The following is a 22,500-nucleotide window of genomic DNA, read 5'->3' as shown; positions in this document are numbered from 1 at the left end:
CCCAGAAGACCCAGACACGGAGCCTGCAGGCCCGCAGACAGGCCCACCCTGACCCCCCCGCCCAATGACGGCCCTCTCCCTGTATGAATACAGGGCCTGGGTTCATGACATCAGGCCAATGACTTTGGGTGCGTTTGATTCGGTTCATAGTCGACCGCTTGTACAAGTGATCCATTGGTTTCTTTGCACTGGGTGAGTTCAATCAGGGAAGCTGTGTTTTAGACTGTATTTGGAGATTGGCCCAGGTAGTATATGAAAACTACACTGCCCTATACCCTCCTGCCTGTGTATCTGTCTGCCTGTCTACCTGTCTACCTGTCTGTTTGTTTGTCTGTCTGTCTGTCTGTCTGTCTGTCTGTCTGTCTGTCTGTCTGTCTGTCTGTCTCCCTGAGGTGGCTGGTCCACCTACTGCCAAAGAAAATACTGTCAAAAAGGGAGCAAATTATTTTAATGAATGTTGTTTTTGTTATTTTTTTTAAACGTCTGTCAGATCTTGAACTGCATTCATAGAGAAACAGAAAAATCAACAGTTGATTTAGAAATGTATGTTTGTGTCTATCAAGAGTGGGTCTACTCTTTCCGTGCCAAAACTGTGACGAGGAGTTCCTCCAGGCAGCTGAATGTGTGATCAGATCTGAGCTGCCTACTGTGTACAACAGACTCACTAACAGAGTTCATGTATGTCACAACTCAAACTTGCAAGATGGCTTCTGTAAACCAGGCACACACATTAAGTTCTCATATAAGTTACATGTAAATAAAACGTCTTGTTGGTTGTAAACCCATTTTTCCAGACAGTTTATTGTCTCTCAACAGCAAGACATGAGGGAAGAACATGCCAGACCTTGAGAGGCCAACCTCTGCCACCTGCTGGACACTTAGAGAAGAGCAGGGGCTTTATCTTGTTTTAGCTCTTAATCAATATAGTCGACACTTTTCTACATAGCGACATCACAGACACCCCCACCACCTTCCCCCTACTCTCAACAAGTGACATCATTATATTGAAGTCACAAGAGGAGGGTGAGAGAGGGCATGGAAGTCTAAGGACAGAGTTTCCTAAGTCTCTCACCGCTGGGTTCCACAGCTGGGTTCCACAGCTGGAAACTGCCTGGAGGAAGAACCGGACAGAGTACTCACAGTACCCTCCCTCACAGAGGGACACTAACCCTAACCACCAGAACATCCCTATTAGCCCTCACTCACAGAAACAACAGACGCAACTGTTTGCTGCTAATCTCTCATCCTCTCCTTCAGAAGGATACAACTCCAGATAGGCCTTGTGTTGTTCATTCAGCTAGTTTGGGGGTTGTGCAGGGGTCACCTCATGTGTCGACTGGTGGATCATTGAGTGCAGAGGTTGTGAGTCCTGACCTTTCTCTCTCATGTCTCAGACTGGGTAGCTCATTAGGCAGGCTGTGTTAGTGTTCATCAGAAACTACTGGAGCCTGGAGACAGAGCTGAAGCTTTGTTTGAACTAGAATTACTTTCTGATCAACTGTCAGATTATATAGAAGCAGAGCAAACAGTGAAAGTGTTTTTGTGTTTATTCAACAAAGCCCTTCGGGTCCTTAAATCTCCTCAAAGTGCCCTGATGTAGCTGTCCTTGTTAGTGGAGTTTGGAATATGTCATTTATCCGAAACACGTGTATCTATTTACGTAAGGTCTAAAGTAAAAAAATAAAACAAAAGTCTGTCAGTGGTTTGCAGCAGAGCCATATGGCTCTGGGTTGCAGTGGCTCAATACACAACAAACATGGCTGCCCGCTTCGTCCGTCTTCGGTCAGATTCCAGACACACGGAAACGGACGAACAATCTTCGACCACACGGCAGTGTTGTATGTAAACAGGGTCAGTCATACTGCAGCATGCACACCATCAACTGAATCATAGCAGTGGAAATCTTCACAAGTGGCTCAATCATACCAAAGAACCTGCTCCACAACTGCACAAGGTGAGTCGTCAAAGTTTGTAATAAGCCAGGTGTCGTGTGATTTTATTTCAACTTATAAAACAGAAAAAAAAATAATGCTACATCGCAATACATTTAACGTCGCTGCATGCAAAGCATTCCATTATACATGTCGAAATGTCAATATGCAATGGAAAAAAATTGTTGATTCGACGTTTCGCAATGTCAGCCAAGGGTATTTGCCTCATTAATATTAACAACGCCAGCTCGGTGTGTGTATCGCAGCTATGCCGCAAAGTCACAGGAGCCATGGTTACCTGCTGTGGTGCGCAAAACCCGAAACTGGGTCAGCAGTATGCTGCGTCACGCTTTCACCCACAGGTTACGCCTTCAAAGTCTTCAGATAAAATTCAGGATATTTACAAAAACATTCACTTGAAATTACTAGTTCTGTAATGTCTAGTAATGCTAGGTTCGTCACTGAGAGGGTTCATTTCATGGGTAAAATGACAGAACAGGGTAATGTTCCTATCCAGGCAGACTGTTCTTTTGCTTCACTCAGCACTGCCATAGGCCAAATGTGCCATTGCGGGAATTAATAGGCTACAGCAAGTGGTAATAGCAGAGGATCTTGGGAAGAAAACACATTACTTGTTAGTGTGCATGCTGGCTTTATCTTTTAACCGTTCATTTATCCATTGTTCCCCGTCAATGTGTCCCTTCGTGAACATTTCTTATAATTAAAGTTGTTTGGTGGATGTGTCATTTTGGTTAGAAACACGAATCGGAGCAAGGCCCATAATAATCCAATAGTAGTATTTTGAGAGGACATTTTCCAACCGAATTTCATTGTTTTAAGTTGGAGTGGTCCAAACACAATCAATATCTTGGATATAGAACTCGTCCTGCATTCAGCTACAGATGGTTTGTTATTTCGGGCTGGTTAATTCTCTCTGAAGTGCGTGCTGTTTATAGTCTACTGTAGAGGAACTGTAAACCCTGTTTGGAAGCTGTGCTGTGTAATCCGGCTACAACCCAGAGGCACACTGACTAACATCACGTGTCTCATTCACCCTGCTAGTAACCACACAGCAGCCTTGGAACCAAGGAGTCTGTGTGGGTGTAGTTGTGTGTGTGGTAAGTGTTGTGCTAGTGGAGTGTGTGTAGGTTTGTGTGTTTGTGTTTCTGTATCTGTGTGTAGAGAAGTAGATAGTATCTCCTGTGCTGGTGTGTGTGTGACTCCTTCATCCTGGTGTTTCATGATTGACAACAGCACCAGTACATCAACATGTGCACATCCTGGTCTTGGGTGACAGGGTGATTGTGTTTTTGTTCACACACCAAGGGCAGAACTAACAGCTTGGAAAGTAGTAAAGAACTGTTCAGATAGGACAGAAAAGACAACAGTTCTGGTAGGCCCTAAAAGGCTATATAACAATCTGTTCATGGTTGAGTTATTTCTCCAGACTAGCCTGGCTGAATATGATTTAGTCAGTTAGTCTCTGTCAGTTAGGGTTAGAGTTCAGCTTTTACATAATTTACTAACAGACACTTTTATCCAAAGTGACTTCCAAGAGAGAGCTTTACAAAAGTGCTTCGGTCAATGATCATAAACAACGAGATAGCCCCCAAAACATTGCGGGTTGCCAAAACATAAAGCATACATTGTGAAAAGCAAATAAGTGCTGATGGGAAGAAACATAAGAACATGTAGTCAAACAAATGAAACAACATGAACCTCAAAAGTGCAAGAGTTTACCTGTAGGAACTTTGACCCCCCCTCCCTCCTGTGGCATCCCACCAGGACCCCTCCAGCACCAGCAGGACTCCTCCAGCACCAGCAGGACTCCTCCACCACAGCCTTCAGGATGATGCAGTGTTTCCACTTCATAGTTGAGCCGGCCAAGAACATAACAGCCAAGCTCAAGGTATGGCGCAGCCTCCCTCGATCTGTGGTCATATAGAGGCACGCACACATTTTTCTTGCAGAGTCGGCCTGATCGTATCGCAGAACAACACGAACTTGAGACCAAAGTGGAGGACTGGAGTCACAAGCTTTGAGACCTCATAGGCCTCGTTAGAATCATTTAAAATTGCATCTTGGTTTCAAATCAAACAACATGCAGGCTTTCTGGAGTTGGAGAGATCTTGTAAATGAGTCTGTGTTGTTGTGGAGATGAATAGTTGCTAAGGGCCGGGGAGATGGGTGAGGGGAATGAGTGGCAGACAAAGTGCGAAAGAGACAGAAAGGAGAGAGAGATACAGGAAGAGTTAGAAAGAGAGGGAGCGTGCCAGAGAGATCGGGTGAGGGGCCGGGAAGGGAGATTGGGTAAGGGGCCGGGAAGGGAGATTGGCTGAGGGGGTGGAAGGGAGACTCCTATGTTGACAGGAGGGGCAGGATGTGAATCTGGTTGGTTCCCTTCCTCTCCCCTCTGACCTTAGTTTAAAGATCTTGTTATATCTCCCGATCTATTCAGTCCACTTCCTCCTGTAGTCCCTCCCTTCTCTCTCCTCTCTACCTCTGTCGTCGTCTGATAAGCACCTTACCCTCGTGTATCTTCAGGAGTCTCACAAACGGGCAAAGGATGAGAAAAGAGAGCCTCTGGATGAGAACCAGCTGTTCATCGTGGAGCTGGCCAGGGACCTTGCCCGGGTCTGCCAGGTACACATGCACACACACAAGAAACTCAACTGGAAATACAAACTACTCTCTTCTGTAGTATGATACACTATATACAACAGACCCGAAGATCTGGAAGTCGTTCATCATTGCCTGATGGACAGGGTGAATTGATTTTGCGTGTGTTTTCTCTGTGTGTGTGTGTGTGTGTGTGTGTAGAATACAGAGGTGCTGGGACACATCTGGAGCCTGGAAGACACCTGGCCGACCCCTCTCTGCCAGGCCTTCATCCTGGAATGGGCTTCCATGATGGAGAGCAAGGTCAGTGCTGACCTGGTCATGACAGAACCTTTTGAAGTTGACACAAACGTAGACATTTGGGTTTTCTAACATACGAGTTTGTAGCTGTTATATTGTCTCCTCAGCTATGTCCTCCTATCCTTGTGACCTTGTTTCCTCACCTCCTTGTGTCCTCACCTCCTTGTTTCCTTACCTCCTTGTTTCCTCACCTCCTTGTTTCCTCACCTCCTTGTTTCCTCACCTCCTTGTTTCCTCACCTCCTTGTTTCCTCACCTCCTTGTGTCCTCACCTCCTTGTGTCCTCACCTCCTTGTTTCCTCACCTCCTTGTTTCCTCACCTCCTCCCTGTAGAAAAGGCCCATGCAGACGGAGGGCTGGCCCAAGAAGACTGAGCAGGACGACCAGGAGGAACCGGAGAAGGACCTGGAGGAACAGGAGAAGGACTTGGAGAAGGCCAAGGCCGCGCTCCTCACCTGGGTCAAGGATCTGCGGGCCCAGCCTGAGGTACTGGTAGAACCGGATCACAACCTGGATCATGCTGTTTTATCATACAGACCTGCTAGAAGGCTAAGCTAACCGTATGGAGAATCGAGATCCTCCTCCTCCTCTCTGATATCCCCTGGTCATCCCAAACTCACCCCTGTCTGCTCTGTCCTCTCCCCCCCACAGCAGAGCGTGTGCCCTGGGGAGGCTGTGTCCCGGGCCCTGGAGGACCTCCAGTCGGCCTGGAAGTGGAATCGGACCCCCAACCTGCTGGCTGCCATGGAGCTGGTCATGATGACTCTGCTGAGCCTGGGCCTGGACAAGGTGGGGGGGGGGGGTACATGCTGGAGGAGAGACTGGACACGGCTGGCAGACAGATACAACTGACCGTCTACAATGTGTGTGTGTGTGTGTGTGTGTGTAGGAGGCCATCCCACTGAAGTGGCTCATATGGAAGCAGAGGAGCCAGAAGATAGGAGCCACGCGCTACATCCCCCACTGTGGTAGGTCTCACCTGGAGGAGAGAGAGAGCAGGGGGGGAGAGAGTAGGAGTGACTTGTAATTCATTTTGTGTCCACAGGAGGGCGCAAATTCACCTCCCTTAGATTTCCATTTGTTTTGCACTTAGGTTTTGGCAGCTAAACTGCTCACGCGCCTGGAGATCTATCTCCCATAGAGAGGAAAGATTGTGTGTGTGTGTTAGAAAGGGACAGAAAGGGAGGGCAGTCAGAGGAAGAAAAGTCAAAAGAGTGAAGGACAGTGAGAGAAAGAGGGAGAGTCGGGGAAAGTGAGAGAGGATATTGTTTGTATTTCCTACATTCCAAGTCTAATGTCTACCAAATGTTTATGTTACAGTGTGGGACTGGATCGCAGACGCTGCAGGTACAGTATATTATCCTGTTAGGTCGACCATACATCGATATAAAGTCAAAATGTATCTGCATAACTCCTTTGATCTACATTAAATTCAAATGAGCTTTATTGATATGACAATTGATGTTTTATGCATGTTGACATTGGCGAAGCATTAGCAGGAAAACAAACAATCATAAAATGAGCCTTCTCCCTTTTCCCTCTCCAGTGGATGTGACCCTTGACCTGAACACGGCCAACCCCGACCTCCTCATCTCCCACGACGACAAGCGCATGCGCTGCGGCTTCGAGAGGAAGGAAATCCCCAACTACCACGAGCGCTTCGACGGCTGGTGGTGCGCGGTGGGCGTGGCCGGGTTCACCTCCGGGCGCCACTACTGGGAGGTGGAGGTGGGCGAGCGCGACTGGCGCCTGGGAGTGGCCAAGGAGTCGGCCCTGAGGAAGGGCTTCAAGTCCCTAAACACGGACACGGGCTACCTGAGCCTGCGTCTGGAGAGAGGCACGGAGCTCAAGGCTCTGACGGTGCCCTTCACGGCCCTGCCCCCCGGCCTCATCCCCAGGAAGGTGGGGGTGCACCTGGACTACGCACAGGGCCAGCTGTCCTTCTACGACGTGGACACGCGCTCCCACATCTACACCTACAACGAGAGCTTCTCAGAGAAGCTGTACCCTCTCTTCGGGACGGTGGAGATCGTCAAGGACCTGGTGATCAGGTCCCCTGCCAACAAGGCTCGCTGTCTCTGTCCCATTTCCTGTCTGTGGGGCTGAGAGATGCATTTCCCCTGCTCCTCCTCCTCCCTCTCTCCTTATCCCTGTCTCTGGAGCTGATTTTTGTTCCTTCACCTCCCTCCTCCCCTATACCACTCCTGTGGTGGCCCACACCTCTCCTCCTCCCACACCTCTCCTCCTCCCACACCTCTCCTACTCCTCCCTCTCTTCCTCCCCCTCCCTCTCTTCCTCCCCCTCCCTCTCTTCCTCCCCCTCCCTCTCTTCCTCCCCCTCCCTCTCTTCCTCCCCCTCCCTCTCTTCCTCCTCCTCCCTCTCATCCTCCTCCCACACCTTTCCTCCTCCTCCTCCCTTTCCTCATCCTCCCACACCTTTCCTGCTCCTCCCTCTCCTGCTCCTCCCTCTCCTGCTCCTCCCTCTCCTGCTCCTCCCTCTCCATACCACTCCCGTGGTGGCCCTCACTTCTCCTCAGCACTCCGGTAGGGGACCCTCCTTTAGCGCAAGATCGCCCCCTAGGGGCCAGTACTAAGTACACAATTATTAAATGTCAACACGTTAGTCCTACCTGCCTTGCTCTGAAGTGACTTTAGAGATGTACTGCAGTTCTGTACATGACCAGCAGGGGCAGTGCTGCTATTCTGCTGTTTATCTGGCTGTTTCCATGCCTTCTCCTTACTACTGCTATTCTACCTGCTAGCTCACAACGTGCTCAGTATTTTTCACGTTTTTTGTGACAGATTACCCAAGTGTAAACGTTGTAGCCATCTTATTGTTGTGCAATATGTAATCCTGCAGTAACAATGCACTTTCTGTGAATAATGACTAATAAAAATAAATAAAAAATCTGATCTCTGAACAATTTTCAGTGATGTATTACTGCGATTCCCACAGCTAGATCAAACAGTCCCAATCATTTTACCTTTGTTTAATCTTTTACACAAACAGACTAAACACTCATCTACAGGAAAAAAGATGTACTAGCATCACAAAGTGCATTTAATATGACAACTGGACAGATTCTCAATAACATGGAGGTTTAGAGACCTCTGTGACCTGAAAGGAGAAACAAAAAGGCAGGGTTGAACTACACTGATGTGATAGCAAGGGTGGAACACATGGTGTCAATGAAGAATATTCAGATGGAAGGGTCCGGATGTGAATGTTCCGGAATCTAACCTGCAGAGGGTGATGACTAGAGCCAGAGCCGTTCTATGTCTTTGTCAGCCACTAGCAGGACAGACAAGATACTGTAAGACATTTCATAGGCTATGAAAGGCCAAAATATCCAGACTTTTTACTCCAAACTTAATGAAAATAATTGCAATATTAGTGAATAAGTTACGTATGAATAAATAAGGTCGGACTGTTCAGACTCTGGGTATTCCGTTTAGGATTCTAAACATTCATATTTTGAAGGTTCCATCAGGTTGAGAATGTTCTCGTTCTAAAAGTCCTGGTTCTAAAAGCTTACCATGGGGCTGCATCCAGGTTAACACGTTCCTCGGCTCAAACTCGTCCTCGTCTTCCAACGTTACTGTCATAGGAGATACACAAAGACCATACCGACGCAGTGAGCAGAAGAGAAAAGGAGAAAGGATCATCACTAGTAACTTACATTTATTTAAATGATTCTCGACTGTACATATGATATCTCTACCAGTCCTCTCAGGTATGTACAGTTTCTACTGAGCTACGTACAGGTGACATGCTGTCCCGTGATGAAGAGAGGACCAGGCCCAGAGCGAAGCTGGAAGGTGACTGGGGGCGTGAGCTCAAACCCACTGAAGCTCACCTGGGGACACACCAGGACACACACACACACACCAGGACACACACACACACCAGGTCACACACACACACCAGGTCACACACACACACACACCAGGTCACACACACACACACCAGGACACAAACACACCAGGACACAAACACACCAGGTCACACACACACCAGGACACAAACACACCAGGTCACACACACACCAGGTCACACATACACCAGGACACACACACACCAGGTCACACACACACCAGGTCACACACACACACACCAGGTCACACACACACACACCAGGACACAAACACACCAGGACACACACACACACCAGGACACACACACACCAGGTCACACACACACCAGGTCACACACACACCAGGTCACACACACACCAGGACACACACACACCAGGACACACACACACCAGGACACAAACACACCAGGACACAAACACACCAGGACACAAACACACCAGGACACACACACACACCAGGACACACACACACCAGGTCACACACACACCAGGTCACACACACACCAGGACACACACACACCAGGACACACACACACACCAGGACACACACACACCAGGTCACACACACACCAGGACACACACACACCAGGTCACACACACACCAGGACACACACACACCAGGTCACACACACACCAGGTCACACACACACCAGGACACACACACACACCAGGTCACACACACACCAGGTCACACACACACCAGGTCACACACACACCAGGACACAAACACACCAGGACACACGTGAGGTCGTCCCCAGGAAGACAACCTGAGAGACTGGAACTTGACGTCTTTGAAGGAGACGGATGAAAACATGACTGAGATGCCCCATGCTCACCATGGGTTGGCAAAGGGGGTGCAGGGTAGCAATGGGCACCAGGTCGGAGCATACGCCGACCCTGTCCTTAACCTCCACCACATGCATCTCCACAGTGGCCTCGGCACTCAAGCAGATCTGAACACCACAGAGCCACACACCAGACAGTTAGCGTTTTCTGTTTAGATACTTAGAATTCGGATTCAGAGTCAGATTCAGTCATCCCTTCAGATTAGCTACAGCTCAAGATCGTTTAGTGCCAGAGCATTTGACTTGAGATCCTAGCTGCACCCTGTACATTGCTTTGGATGAAAGCCTTTGCTAAAGGAATACATCAGTTTCAGATAGTTAGTATTTATATTCAGAATCAGATCAGGATTCGGAGTCAGATCCGCGTGATTTCGGCAGGTTGACTGACGGTTCGTATGAAGAACTGGTGCTCCAGCAGATCCTCCTCTACGTCGAAGACAACCTTCTTCTGGGTCTCCTTCAACTCACAGCCCCAGAGCACACAGACGCTGTCAGAGACTGACGACGAGGTAGACAGGTCCATGGGAGCAAAGCCTCGGAAACAAAAGGCAGGTTTAAAGTACATGTTTTATGACAGATCAGGATTAGTTTCCCTGTCATGCTCCACAAGGGCTAATACACATCATTAGAATGTATGATGTTTAAACCTCGCGTGTATGGATATGAACACACCTGTCGATAAAAATCAGGTGATCTGATTTCGAGCCTTGATTGAAATCAGACTGGGGCTCTAATTTGTAAAAAATGATCACATGTAAGACTGGCCTCCTATTGGCTGAACGAACAAAGGTGTGTCTGCTAGTCCAATCGGACTTGTTTTTGCGTTGTCTCTTGCGAAACAAAGTACTTGACTTTTGTTGTTGATCACTGAAAATTGTGTCGATTTCACAGAGGCAATTATAGGGGAAATTCATGTATTTAAATATGTTTAACGGGAATTAATATGTATAACCGTTTGCCATGAGCATTTCTGCCATGCACGAATACTCTGATGTCATCGTTATGCGACGCCGGTAGCTGAGCGGAGTGAAGTTTGTTGTCAAGTTGGGAGTTTCACTTTCTAAGTGATGACTTCCCTTAAAAAGGCGTTAAAGACCCATTTTGGGTTTGATGTATTCCGTTCACAGAAGCAAGAGGATGCGGTCAAGGCCGTTATCAAAGGTATAGATTATAAATAATATAGATTACACTCCCACGAAGACTTAACCTAAATTGCTAGCTACCACAACGGTCGCTAACCATAACACTTAGCCCTAACAGGCAAATTAGCAAGCTATTTTGTCAGTGATTTGATGGAGACTGAGACTAAGTAACTAACGACGTTATGATAGCAGTGTAGTCTCATAACACGTTATGATAGCAGTTTAGTCTCATAAACTTGCTATTTATCCCACTCGATAGACGACACAGGAGTTTTGCAGAAGCAGTCTAAATTGGCACCTGTCAAGCCATCTCATGTTAAGAGGCGTAATTGCCAGTAAACCTCTGGATACTAGCTACTTAATAACAGATACATTGTCTCTTCACCTTGCAGGAGACCGCGATGTGTTTGTGTGCATGCCCACGGGGGCAGGGAAATCGTTGTGCTACCAGCTGCCAGCGATGCTGGCCGATGGCATCACGTTGGTCATCTCCCCCCTCATCGCTCTCATACAAGTTAGTCTGCCAGTCTACCCTTCCCTCTCTGCTCTCTTTGGGTCACTCTCGTCTATGTCTTTCATATTTTTGTTTTTGTCTCAACACATTGTTCTCCTTTCTCTCCCTCCTCCTCCTCCCTCCTCCTCCAGGACCAAGTGGAGCACCTGCGAGACCTTAACATCCCCGCCTGCTCTATCAACTCCAAGCTCCCCATTGCCGATCGCCGCGTCATCATGGCCGACCTGGAAAGCGAAAGCCCCAGGCTGAAGCTGCTCTACATCACCCCAGAGATGGTGGCCTCTCCCGGGTTCAAGCCCTGCCTGACCAGCCTCTCCTCCCGAGGGCTTGTCTCATACCTGGCGGTGGACGAGGCCCACTGCGTCTCCCAGTGGGGGCATGACTTCAGGCCTGACTACCTCAAGCTGGGTGAGTTGCGAGCCCGTCTTCCCGGAGTGGTCTGTGTAGCGTTGACCGCCACGGCGCCCAAAAAGGTTCAGGAAGACATCAGCAAGTCCCTGAGGCTACGCTCTCCGCTGTCTTTCGCCACGCCGGTGTTCCGTAGTAACCTGCACTACGACGTGGTGTTCCGAGAGCAGCTGGATGAACCCTACGCTCACCTGCACGCCTTCGTCTCAGAGGCTCTGGGCGGCGTGGCCCCGGGGAAGACACGGGTAGGAGCAGGAGAGCGGATCCTTTCTTTCTGTCTTTCTCATCTTGCATCTCTTTTTGTATATTCCACTTTCTCTCTCTATTGTGTTCCAGTTTCTGTCTTCATCTGATCTCCTGCACACATGCTTTATCTGTTGCATGAGTGCTGAGTGTTGTCTGGTAATATTCGGTTCTTGAAGCTGTGTGTGTTGTGTCTGGTGGCAGGGCTGTGGGATCGTCTACTGCAGGACCAGAGAGGGCTGTGAAACTGTGGCCCATCAGCTGAGCAGCCTGGGAGTCCTGTCCAAGCCTTACCATGCAGGTCAGACTGACCAGCAGGACTACAAACATGGGCTGCAGTTCTGTATGGACTACAAACATGGAGGGCTGTAATCCTGTACTGCACACTCGTCTCTCACCTTCTGTTGCCTGTAGGGTTGAAGACAGCAGATCGCACGGAGGCCCAGTCTGATTGGATGCAGGGGAAGGTGCCGGTGATCGTGGCAACCATCAGCTTCGGCATGGGAGTGGACAAAGCCAACGTCAGGTGGGCGGGGCCTAGAGGCCAGGGATGTTCCCAAACACAGACCTAACACCATCTTACATGTAGTCATTTAGCAGACGCTCTTATCCAGAGCGATTAACAGTAAGTACAGGGACATTCCCCCGAGGCAAGCTTGGGTGAAGTGCCAATGCCCAAGGACACACCGTCATATGGCACGGCGGGGAATCGAACCGGCAACCATCAGATAACTAGCCCGATTCCCTAACCGCTAGCCACCCGACTCCTACAATCTTAACCGTGTGTGTGTGTGTGTGTGTGTGTGTGTGTGTGTGTGTGCAGGTTCGTGGCCCACTGGAACCTGGCTAAGTCCCTGGCCAGCTACTACCAGGAGTCAGGCCGCGCAGGGCGGGATGGGCTGCCCTCCAGCTGCAGGACCTACTACTCCCCCAGGGACAAGGAGCAGATGAACTTCCTCATTCGCAAGGAGCTGGCTCGGAAGCAGGTGTGTGTGTTTGAGTGTGTGGGTATGCCTGTGTGTGTGTGAACATCACTTGTAACCATGGTGTTGTCATGGTGCTGCTCAGGCAAAGCGAGGCTCAGAGAAGGAAACGGACAAAGCTGCCATCGCCGACTTTGAAGCCATGGTGTCCTTCTGTGAGCAGGAGACGTGAGTCACACACACACACACACACACACACACAGGAACACACACACAGGAACACACACACACTCATTATCTCACTCATTCACATATTCAACATATAGCAAAATATAGGAAATGACAGTTTAATGTTTAGAGATATACAATCATCATTGATATATCGTTGATGTGAAAAATGTTATACATCGTAGCTACATATTAATCATACCGATAACCGATTAAACAGGCAGTATTTTAAGTAAAATAAAATACGTTGATCACTGTTGCAGTTCCAGATAGTTCCAGCAGGGGTCAGGCTGCATCCCTTTCTCCTCTTAAAGTGTTTAAGCTTGTTTTTGGCACCATCATAAAGTTAGCCCTGCCCCTCCCAGAGAACCCCTTTCCTGTCCTGTAAACCCCACCCCACCCAGTAAGCCCCACCCCACCCAGTAAGCCCCACCCCACCCAGTAAGCCCCACCCCACCCAGTAAGCCCCACCCCACCCAGTAAGCCCCACCCCTATGTACGTTCCGCCCCTCCTGGTAAGCCCCTCCCCTCCTCAGGGTTGCCTTGGTTGTTGCCCTGGTTCAGGGGCGCTCCAAGGAATGTGGCCTCTCCTGAACACCTGGAGAGCTGGCCAGGGTGGTTGTAGCTCAGTAATCACCGTCCCCCTTGCTCCTAGTCTGCTGTGCTGTGTTTTCATCTCCATTCTGAAGACGTTTGGGGTGTCCATGCAGAATGCCTGACTAAATGTCATGTCTGACTTCCATTCTGTAGTGCAGTTTCTGTCTCCCTTTCTGTGTGTGGGTCCTCCTTCATCAATTAGACCGTAGGTCCATATAGATAGCCTGTTTATAAAGATAGTCTATGGCAATATAACAACATAATATAACTTAACACATGTACTAATGTAAGCTCTGTCTGCCTGGGTGTTTATTCTGCAGATTCATAGAAGTCCATGTTGACTTCCTGTCTAAATATATCTCAAGGGTGTGGTCCTTTGGGATGGGTCTTGCGACAGCAGCAACATGTCACACAGGTTAAAACCATCATGAGGATGATGACCACTGCAGAGGATAGCAGAGAGAGGAAAGTTAGCGCGTGTGTGTATATGTGTGTGTGCACGCGCACAGGTGTGTGTCAGCTAGTGTGTGTGAGGATCTTACTGATGAAGAGGAGGAGGATGAAGAAGGCTCCTATCTCTATGGAGCTGGCATGGGGAAGCCCCTGCAGCTTGGCCCAGATCTTCTCCAGAAGGCCGAGCACTTCGCTCCCAGCCTCCATCCTGTTGGCTCAGGACGGCTGTCACTCAGAACGAGGACGTCTGATTGGTCAGTGCTAGTGAGGGAGCTGGGGCTGGGATTGGCTGACCTGGGGAAGACAGAGGTGGGAACACCAGGATGATACCAGCAGGAAAAGCATCTTGTCTAAGTAGATCTGTTTGTGTGATGTGCTGCACAGAGCAGGGAGAGACTGGGCAGAGAGACTGGGCAGAAAGAGACTGGGCAGGGAGAGACTGGGCAGAGAGAGACTGGGCAGAGAGAGACTGGACAGGGAGAGACTGGACAGGGAGAGACTGGGCAGAGAGAGACTGGGTAGGGAGAAACTAAGCAGGGAGAGACTGTTAGCACGTTCTCCCAGTCTGGGAGGGTGGTGCTCACAAACATGTGGTTGTTCTGGTTGTGTGTGTTTAGGTGTGGTTGGACGCGCTGGGCAAATGTGATTGGGTCTTTTTCCAGATAGGTGAGTCTCTTAATGACAATAACCCCCTCACAGTGAACTCACCCTGGAACAAGTACCCCGCAGACTCATAACCTGCCTAAACACACACACACACACACACACACCTGTATTGAACCCAGGTCCATAGCAGGATCCTCCCTCTACTGTTGTCTTCATGACAGGCTTGCACACGTAACACACACACACCCTGAAGAATCACACACATGTAACACTAGACACACACAGACATGATATAACAACCTGAAGAATTGGTCATTTTCACACTTAAAGTATATTACACACACACACACACCCACACACACAGCAGGTTACGTGACTATGTACTGTTGTTAGAAGTGAATAAGTCTGTTAAGACGTAAGAAGCAACAACATCTCTAACATCTCTCTTACCTGAGGCAGTCCCAGTGCTGGGTGACGGGGAGAGGTGTGTGTGTGTGTGTGTGTGTGTGCGTGTGCGTGTGTGTGTGTATATGTCTCTGTGTGTGTGTGCGTGTGTGTGTGTTGGATGACCCTGCAGTGCAGAATGACAGAGGTGATGTTGTCAGCCTAACAGGCTGCTCAGGATTAGGGTTAGCACAAATAAGTCCTCTCACATCTCATTAGCATACAAACACACACACACACACACACACACACACACACACACACTGTACAGTAGCACAACATCTCCAGCTGGTCATACTCACTCAGACCTCTTCTCTCTTCTTTTCACCAGTTCTCCTCCTCCTCTCCTCCTTTGTTCGTTCTCGCTCTAGTCCAATGGCCTCGGGTCTCTGCTTCCTGTGCCTCTCCTCCACCTCTCCGCTTCTCTTCCCTCTCTCTCCTCTCTTTTTAAATCTATTTGAGCAGTCCTCTTCTCTTCCTCTCCAGTCCTCCTTCCTTGCTCCAGCTCTGCTCCTCTCTGTCCTGGATCCTGGTGTTCCAGCAGGACAGGACCAGTGCTTGTGCAACTCTGTTGACAGCCACACAGTTACAACTCCTGCTGCATGTTTCTGCTGTCTGGCTTACATTAAGGGAAGACAAGTTACTCACTCTCTCTGTCCCTCCCTCTTTCTCTCCCTCGCTCCTTCCCTTCCTCTCTCTCTATGTCACTCTCTCTCCTATTGCATGCCGACCTCAATGTCTGTTTCTTTCAGCATGCCTCTCTGCCCCCCCCCTCTCTGTTTTACAGCACGCCTCTCTCTCTCTCTCTCCCCTCTCTCTCTCTCTCCCTCCCTCTCTGTTTTACAGCACGCCTCTCTCTCTCCCCTCTCTCTCTCTCCCCCCCCTCTCTCTCTCTCTCTCTCTCTCTCTCTCTGTCTCTCTCTCTCTCCCCTCTCTCTCTCTCTCTCTCTCTGTTTATGTTCTCTCCTCCCCCCTTGTGGTAGGACACCCCCCCCCTTTGATCACCGTGGAGACAGGCATTCTTCTTTAAGCAAAGTAGTCAGTGTGTTGTACTCTCCCAGGAGACCCTGTGTGTGTGTGTGTGTGTGTGTGTGTGTGTGTGTGTTTTTGTTATGTTCTTTTGGCCTTGATAGGGTTGTGTCTCTTTTGTAGAAACTTGTTCTGTGTGTTACATGATGTACTGCGCTCTCTCTCTCTCTCTCTCTCTCTCTCTCTCTCTCTCTCTCTCTCTCTCTCTCTCTCTCTCTCTCTCTCTCTCTCTGCCTCCTTCATTCCTTTTTCTACAGTTTTCTCTCCTCCCTCTTCCCTCCGCAACAATCTGAACTTGAGGGAGTTGTTGTATCTATGTACTGGAGACAGACAGAAATGGGTGTGCGTGCGTGCATTTGAAACAATGAGAAAGGGTTTGTGTGTACGCATGCATCCATCTGTTTTGGTTTGTACTAGTCCTCAATCTTATTTCACGTTGATTCTGTTTTCATCGCTGGTGCTGAGTGATAATGGAGGCATGCGTGTTGATCTGATTACACACACACATTGATCACTGTTGTGGGTGACCTGGTGCACAATGAGAGGCTATTGATCATTAAGTAACCGTACTGGTCTGTACCTACAGAGTGTATTACCAGTCTTGCTTCATTATCCTGCAGTATTCCTCCTCATCATCATCACCTTCCTCATCATCTTTCTCCTCCCTGCTGTCTTATCAGAGGAATGTGGGATTGATGAGGATTTTGGTGTACACACCATCCCCACCCCATCCCTCCCTCCCCATCTCACCCTCCCCCCTTCCCTCCCCATCTCTCTCTCCCCCACTCCATCCCTCCCTCCCCCCCATCCCCCCATCCCTCCCCCCCATCTCCCCCCCCCCATCCCTCCCCCCATCTCTCCCCCCCATCCCTCCCCCCCCATCCCTCCCCCCCATCCCTCCCCCACTCCATCTCTCCCCCCCCATCCCTCCCCCCATCCCTCCCCCCATCTCTCCCCCCCATCCCTCCCCCCATCTCTCCCCCCCCATCCCTCCCCCCATCCCTCCCCCCATCTCTCCCTCCCCATCCCTCCCTCCCATCCCTCCCTCCCCATCCCTCCAGTTGTCGCCATGCCACCATCTCTAAGTTCTTCGGAGACTCCCCCCCCGTGTGTGGCAGAGCGTGTGACTGCTGTCGGGACCCCCGGGCGGTGCGGGCCCAGCTGGAGAAGGGCTCCGCCCTCAGGACCAGGATGGCGGCCGCACCCGGCCCCAGCGGGCCCTTCGGCTTCGACCGGCAGCTCTACGCCGGGGGCAGGAAGGGCTACGGCTTCGAGAGGTAACGCACCATGTAGCAGAGGTGTTCTGACAGGTACCTTGTCCTGATGACCTCTAACCCTTCGGCTCCTCACACACACACACACACACACACACACACACACACAGACGTGGAGGTATATGTGTGATGATGATGGTGATGAGGATGATGATGATGAGGATGATGAGGATGATGAGGATGAGGATGATGAGGATGATGGTGATGATGTTCCAGGCATGATGATGATGATGGTGATGGTGATGATGTTCCAGGCATGATGATGATGATGGTGATGATGATGTTCCAGGCATGATGATGAGGAGTGGGAGGGAGGAGATGGAGAAGACGACTCTGAGATCAGGAAGAAGGAGTTTGGAGTTCTCTTCAAGAAGCAGATTAACCTACGGAAGGTAGCAGCACACACACACACACTCTGCCGTGCATTCAGAGTATAACCTTTACTTCCTCAGCAAGCCTTAGTTTACTCCTTAAGACAGGCAGACAGACAGACAGGCAGGCAGGCAGACAGGCAGACAGGCGTACAATGCTTCCTAACACACTATGGAGTGTTAACACTAATGTGTGTGTGTGTGTGTGTGTGTGTGTGTGTGTGTGTGTAGGGGTCTGAGGGCTGCAGAGTGGAATTTGTTCCTCCAGGTGAGTTCTGATCTACAGTCTCTGAGACGGCTCATGGAAACACATGTGTCTGACCCTGTGTGTGTGTGTGTGTGTGTGTGTGTGTGTGTGCAGGTGCTGGATGTCTACTGAAGGAAGCCAGCAGCCAGAAAATCCCCAGGTTAACTGTAAAGGTACAAAACACATGCATGCACAAACACACACACATACATACACACATACACACACACACGCACACACTTGCAAACCAATATGCCCATTCCACATGTTGCTGAGAGTAATTCACCCATTGGAATGCTGTGACTCACTATCATCAGAGCTCAAATGAATAAGACAGACAGCCACTCCATCACTCCTCACAAACAATAGATTGGGAGGGGACGTTCTATTCACCGCTGTTAGTCCCTTACAGTCAGTAACACAGGGATTGTTTTTACGGTACAGTTTTACACGGTATATGATGGGCAAGAGACACCAGACACAAACACTGCCTCTCTGTGGCTCCAAGTGACTGTGTGTGTGTGTGTGTGTGTCAGGCCAGAGAGCACTGCCTGGCGCTGCTACAGCAGGCGCTCTCCAGCCAGCAGGGGGCAGCAGAGGACACCGTTTCCATGGCGGTGGAGATGGAACACGAGGCGTTCCGCAACGCCAAGTCTACCAACCTCTACAAGGCCGCCATGCTGAAGAGGGTGAGGCTCCACAGCGCCCCCTGTGGACAGACAGGGAAACAGCTGCACGAAACAGCTGTTTCTGTTTCTGTCACCAAACAGCTGTATCGGTTTTGTGTGTTTTTGTCACCATCCATCGCTGTCATGTGGATTATAGTGTCGGCCAATGGTGTCTCTTCCTCTCTCTCTTTCTGTCAAGTGAGTGACAGGCCAGCGTGCTTCTGCTTGTTGAACTCATCCCTCTGTTTCCATCAGGTTTCAGAGATGAAGAAGGGATCAACAGCCTCGCTGGGGGGAGGGGGAGGGGGAGGAGGGGGAGGGGGAGGGGGGGGAGGAGGGAGAGATGATACCAAAGACATGAAGAGTGAAGATAAGGATGAATCAGGCCCATCCTCTTCCTCACTTCCTGTGGAGCTGCTTGGCTTCACTCCCGCCTCCCAGATCTACTCAGTAAGACACAAACACACACAAGCAGACAAGCTTGATAAGCTGTTACCAGTGACTCATTCATATTTGAAGTTCCGTCTAATGTTCTAGTGGTTCATCTTGCATCGTGTGTGTGTGTGTGTCTGTGTGTGTGTGTGTGTGTTAGCTGAAGAGGAAGAGGATTGGAGCAGGTCTTAGGGGTTCCTCAGACCCCTTCCAGACAGCCAGGGAGCTGCTGCAGACCTCTATCCCTGAGGGGGTCCCTGGAGGGGGCTTCCACCCTGACACCCCTGTGGCCCTGGTCTCCGTCACCTCCTCCATCAGAGCTAACGCCAAGGCCACGGCCGCCGCCCTCAGCAGCCCCTCACACACAGGCGACAAGCTGTCGGCTGACAGCCCTTCTAAAGCAGGCAGTAGACTCTGTGTAAACAGTCCGTCCAAAGCAGCGGGTAAAGGGCTGAGTAAGAAGCAGCTGAAGCTAGCGGAAGCCGCTAAGAGCACCAGGAGCATCGCTCAGTACTTTGGGAAGAAACAGACTGACAGCCAGGAGCGGACTTTAGAGAAGGGAGCCAATGGCATGTCATCTCATGAGGCTGAGGATGCTCCTCAGCCCATCAGCGCTCAGGAACACTCACCTGTCACGGTCACCACGGATACGGTCTCTACGGATACCAGTCCACTAGAGATGGTCCCCATGGAAGCCAACCCAGAAGTCATCACTCTGGACGAGGAGGAGGAGGATGAGGAAGAGGCTCCCACAACACAGGGAGTGAAAGAGGAAGTTCAGCGAGAGGCGGAGGCTCACACAGAGTGAGATGCAGACATGAATACTTTACGTCTATGTCATTGTCATAACCATCTTGAATAGTGGTTGTCACGGTAACGCCATCTCTCTGTCCCTCAGGAAGAAACGTCAGGAACACCGGAACAGACCTCTGATCCTTCCAGAGGTGTGGACGACCCCTCTATATACCAGAGCTCTAGAATCCCTCAAACTCTAGAACCTCATCTGATATTCTAGAACCTCAGAGGATGGTCTGTCTCAGAATACTGCCAAATACCGACACTACACATGTTCTCTCTGTCTCTGTCTCTCTCTGTCTCTCTCTGTCTCTGTCTGTGTTCCAGGTACCAGAGGACGATGGGGCAGACAGGGAGCCCTCGGCCAAACGTAGCCGACACCTTCAGGAGAGCAGGAGGAAGGTGACCTTTAACCCCCAGGTGCTGGAGACCCTGGTGGAGCCTGGGGGGGGCGCTGTGGGGGCCCCGTCCTCCTCCCGGCCCCCCCTGGGCCCCACGGCCAGAATCCCCACCACGGCCCCCCCACAACCTGCCAGCAGGAAGGAGGTGGCGGACATTGTTGTGCGCTGCCTGGACCCCTACTACACCCAGGGGAAGTTTAGCACCAAGGTGAGGGAGAGGGACAGGAGGAGAGGTGCTCTTCATCATCTCAGTTACTGTTGTGACCTTTGACCTCTCTGTCTAGGAGCTGTTCAAGTCGTTTGCCCGCTTCCTGTCTCACCTGCTGGCTGAAGGGCGGGGCCAGGGGAGGGAACAAGGTGAGAACCCTGGAGGTGTGTGTGTGTGTGTGTGTGTGTGTGAGTGTGTGTGTGTGTGATCTTCTTCTGTGTGTCCACAGTGAAGGTGGAGGCCAAGGCTCTGATAAAGAAGTTCTTTAGTGGAGTGAAACGTTGTGAAAGGGAGGAGGACTGGAGACACCTGGAGAGAATGAACACACACTCGTCCTAGAGATGGAGGGAGGAGAGATGGAGGGAGGCACTTGAGGAGGGAACTAACTCCTCCTCCTCCTCTTCTTCTGAGCCTTGTATGATGCTGCTTCTGACTGACTGTTGCTATGCCCCAGAACAGTCCGGTCTGCACACACGCTGCCAGAAAACAGGTTGCCCAGAAACAGTCTGCCACTCTGATGTAGCAGTGAAACATGTCTGACTGGACACACACCGTTTTTGGGACTGAACAGGAAGGAATGTTTGTAATCTGTGAAGTTTCTCTGGTCCTGTCCAACCAACCTCTTCTGCTGCTGCTGCTGCTGAATCCTTACCAGGCTGGAGGACTCAGTCTACAGCTGGATGGACATTATGCAGGGAAATTATTGTTATTTTAAACTGATATTTTTGCTTAGTTTTTGTCAACTTTTAAGTCCATGTTTTGTCTATTGTTTATGTGGTAACAGGAGTCCTTATGTGTGTTTACATTTCGTAAGATCATTTTGTTTGTCTCAATGGTTAATTAATTAGCAATGAAGTTGGTCGTGAATGTGGGTGTGTCCAGCCAGGGAAGGGCCACTGTTAGAGGACTACTGAACAGTAGTCACTTGTGAACCAACAAACCGCAAAGAACATTTATCTCGCTGTGCTCCAAAGGGGACTGGACTACTGAACGCTGAAGCCATAAAGACAAGTTGTGTAGTCCTTGCCTGTTCTCTGCGACCCAGTTTGTTTACAATAAAATATCTGATGCTGATGGACATAACTAGCACTGCATCTTGCTCTGTTTATATTGTTATTGTTTGTAACGTGCCTCAGTGCCTGCATTATACTGCGTCATTGTACCAGTACACCGTCTCACATGGACGGACAAAGTAGTGATTCGTTGTTTTCGTCGGGACAGGGACGAGGGAACTTGTTTCTGAATGGATGATTGAAAAGACGGGGAGACGTCGGCACTGAGCACCGAATCCGCATCGAGCGTGGTGCGTGGCGCAGGCGGGAACAGATGCAGGACTAAGGACTGTTTATCACAGTATCCAGAAATTATGAAATAGCTACTCAGCGACACCGTATCTGCTCCGTCTGTTGGACCGAACAGATGTGAGATGTGCCTTTACATCGGGCATACTGTCGGTGCCGTATGGTTAGCACAATTTAAGCCTATTGAACATAAACAGGATGAGGACTAATCAACGAGACTTGTATTGCCCTCGGTCTAACTGTTTTTAGGCCACCGTTTCCCACAGTTCTCGAGTGCGGCCCAAAAAAGATGAAATGATTCGTCACACAGATTAGAAAGGGATTTTTTTCAGAACGTTGAGCAGCAGGTGCATGCGCGTGGGGGGCGACGCAGGGCAGCCCCGCTACCGAGAGTAACCGAGTCCGCTGAAAGGGTTACAGCTCCGGGAGACTGCGCCCTTCGAGATTTCTATGTGCGTTTTCGCTTCCGGGCGAAGCCCATCGCCAGATCTTTCAGAGCCGATCGCCGGTCATCGTTCACAATAGTAGACCCGGGCACCGATGCTCCGTGCAGGAAGGATGGAGGAGTTTGTAACGGAGGAAGAGGAACCATGGTACGATCAACGGGATCTCGAGCAGGGTAAGAGGATGGTTGCCAGTCTTCATTTT

At 50.1% G+C, this 22,500-nt stretch overlaps 5 protein-coding genes and 1 long non-coding RNA gene across 10 annotated transcripts in view; 4 read left to right on the top strand and 2 right to left on the bottom strand.

Annotated features, from left to right (window-relative positions):
• Window positions 1–799, top strand: part of LOC146252908 (uncharacterized) — a 7,914-nt gene extending 7,115 nt beyond the window's left edge. For 3 of the 4 annotated variants that reach the window (XM_084678704.1, XM_084678703.1, XM_084678702.1), the window contains one exon: window positions 1–799. This exon is cut by the window's left edge and continues 77 nt beyond it. In XM_084678704.1, coding sequence (XP_084534830.1) covers window positions 1–52 — 52 coding nt within the window. In that variant the 3' untranslated portion in view covers window positions 53–799. The other variant, XR_014731910.1, reaches the window with a different exon arrangement.
• Window positions 800–1,819: 1,020 nt separating this feature from the next.
• LOC146252907 (butyrophilin subfamily 1 member A1) lies at window positions 1,820–7,761 on the top strand. The gene is made up of 9 exons (XM_084678669.1): window positions 1,820–1,954; window positions 3,717–3,840; window positions 4,476–4,574; window positions 4,752–4,853; window positions 5,183–5,335; window positions 5,501–5,638; window positions 5,739–5,817; window positions 6,170–6,196; window positions 6,396–7,761. Exons 2-9 carry the CDS (start codon window positions 3,781–3,783, stop codon window positions 6,953–6,955), a joined length of 1,218 nt encoding a protein of 405 aa, XP_084534795.1. The 5' UTR covers window positions 1,820–1,954; window positions 3,717–3,780; the 3' UTR covers window positions 6,956–7,761.
• Window positions 7,762–7,823: 62 nt separating this feature from the next.
• npm2a (nucleophosmin/nucleoplasmin, 2a) lies at window positions 7,824–10,294 on the bottom strand. 2 transcript variants are annotated; one of them, XM_084678709.1, is made up of 7 exons: window positions 10,241–10,294; window positions 9,957–10,102; window positions 9,560–9,676; window positions 8,612–8,705; window positions 8,385–8,447; window positions 8,090–8,140; window positions 7,824–7,966 (listed from the first exon to the last, which is right to left on the bottom strand). In XM_084678709.1, exons 2-6 carry the CDS (start codon window positions 10,089–10,091, stop codon window positions 8,106–8,108), a joined length of 444 nt encoding a protein of 147 aa, XP_084534835.1. In that variant the 5' UTR covers window positions 10,092–10,102; window positions 10,241–10,294; the 3' UTR covers window positions 7,824–7,966; window positions 8,090–8,105. The 2 variants fall into 2 exon arrangements, with proteins under 2 accessions (XP_084534835.1, XP_084534834.1); XM_084678708.1 differs by lacking the exon at window positions 10,241–10,294 and having other exon boundaries at window positions 9,957–10,210.
• A 159-nt stretch (window positions 10,295–10,453) lies between these two features.
• On the top strand, window positions 10,454–21,637 carry recql5 (RecQ helicase-like 5). The gene is made up of 18 exons (XM_084678715.1): window positions 10,454–10,729; window positions 11,103–11,224; window positions 11,356–11,877; window positions 12,080–12,176; window positions 12,290–12,401; window positions 12,699–12,861; window positions 12,944–13,026; window positions 17,217–17,432; window positions 17,719–17,821; window positions 18,032–18,068; window positions 18,162–18,220; window positions 18,584–18,736; window positions 18,971–19,165; window positions 19,308–19,951; window positions 20,046–20,091; window positions 20,270–20,551; window positions 20,628–20,700; window positions 20,781–21,637. Exons 1-18 carry the CDS (start codon window positions 10,636–10,638, stop codon window positions 20,888–20,890), a joined length of 3,111 nt encoding a protein of 1,036 aa, XP_084534841.1. The 5' UTR covers window positions 10,454–10,635; the 3' UTR covers window positions 20,891–21,637.
• LOC146252905 (uncharacterized) lies at window positions 13,518–15,725 on the bottom strand. The gene is made up of 3 exons (XR_014731912.1): window positions 15,429–15,725; window positions 14,166–14,370; window positions 13,518–14,066 (listed from the first exon to the last, which is right to left on the bottom strand). It is a non-coding gene; the product is annotated as an uncharacterized LOC146252905 (long non-coding RNA).
• A 64-nt stretch (window positions 21,638–21,701) lies between the features above and the next one.
• The window catches only part of cdr2l (cerebellar degeneration-related protein 2-like), a 7,522-nt gene continuing 6,723 nt past the window's right edge, over window positions 21,702–22,500 (top strand). The window contains exon 1 of the mRNA XM_084678660.1: window positions 21,702–22,471. Coding sequence (XP_084534786.1) covers window positions 22,393–22,471 — 79 coding nt within the window. The 5' untranslated portion in view covers window positions 21,702–22,392. The remainder of the gene's footprint in view (window positions 22,472–22,500) is intronic.

This window comes from Hypomesus nipponensis, chromosome 17 (genome assembly GCF_054491055.1).
Source record: "Hypomesus nipponensis isolate SF chromosome 17, ASM5449105v1, whole genome shotgun sequence".
NCBI lineage: Eukaryota > Metazoa > Chordata > Actinopteri > Osmeriformes > Osmeridae > Hypomesus > Hypomesus nipponensis.
This window is presented reverse-complemented; position numbering and strand designations above follow the sequence as displayed.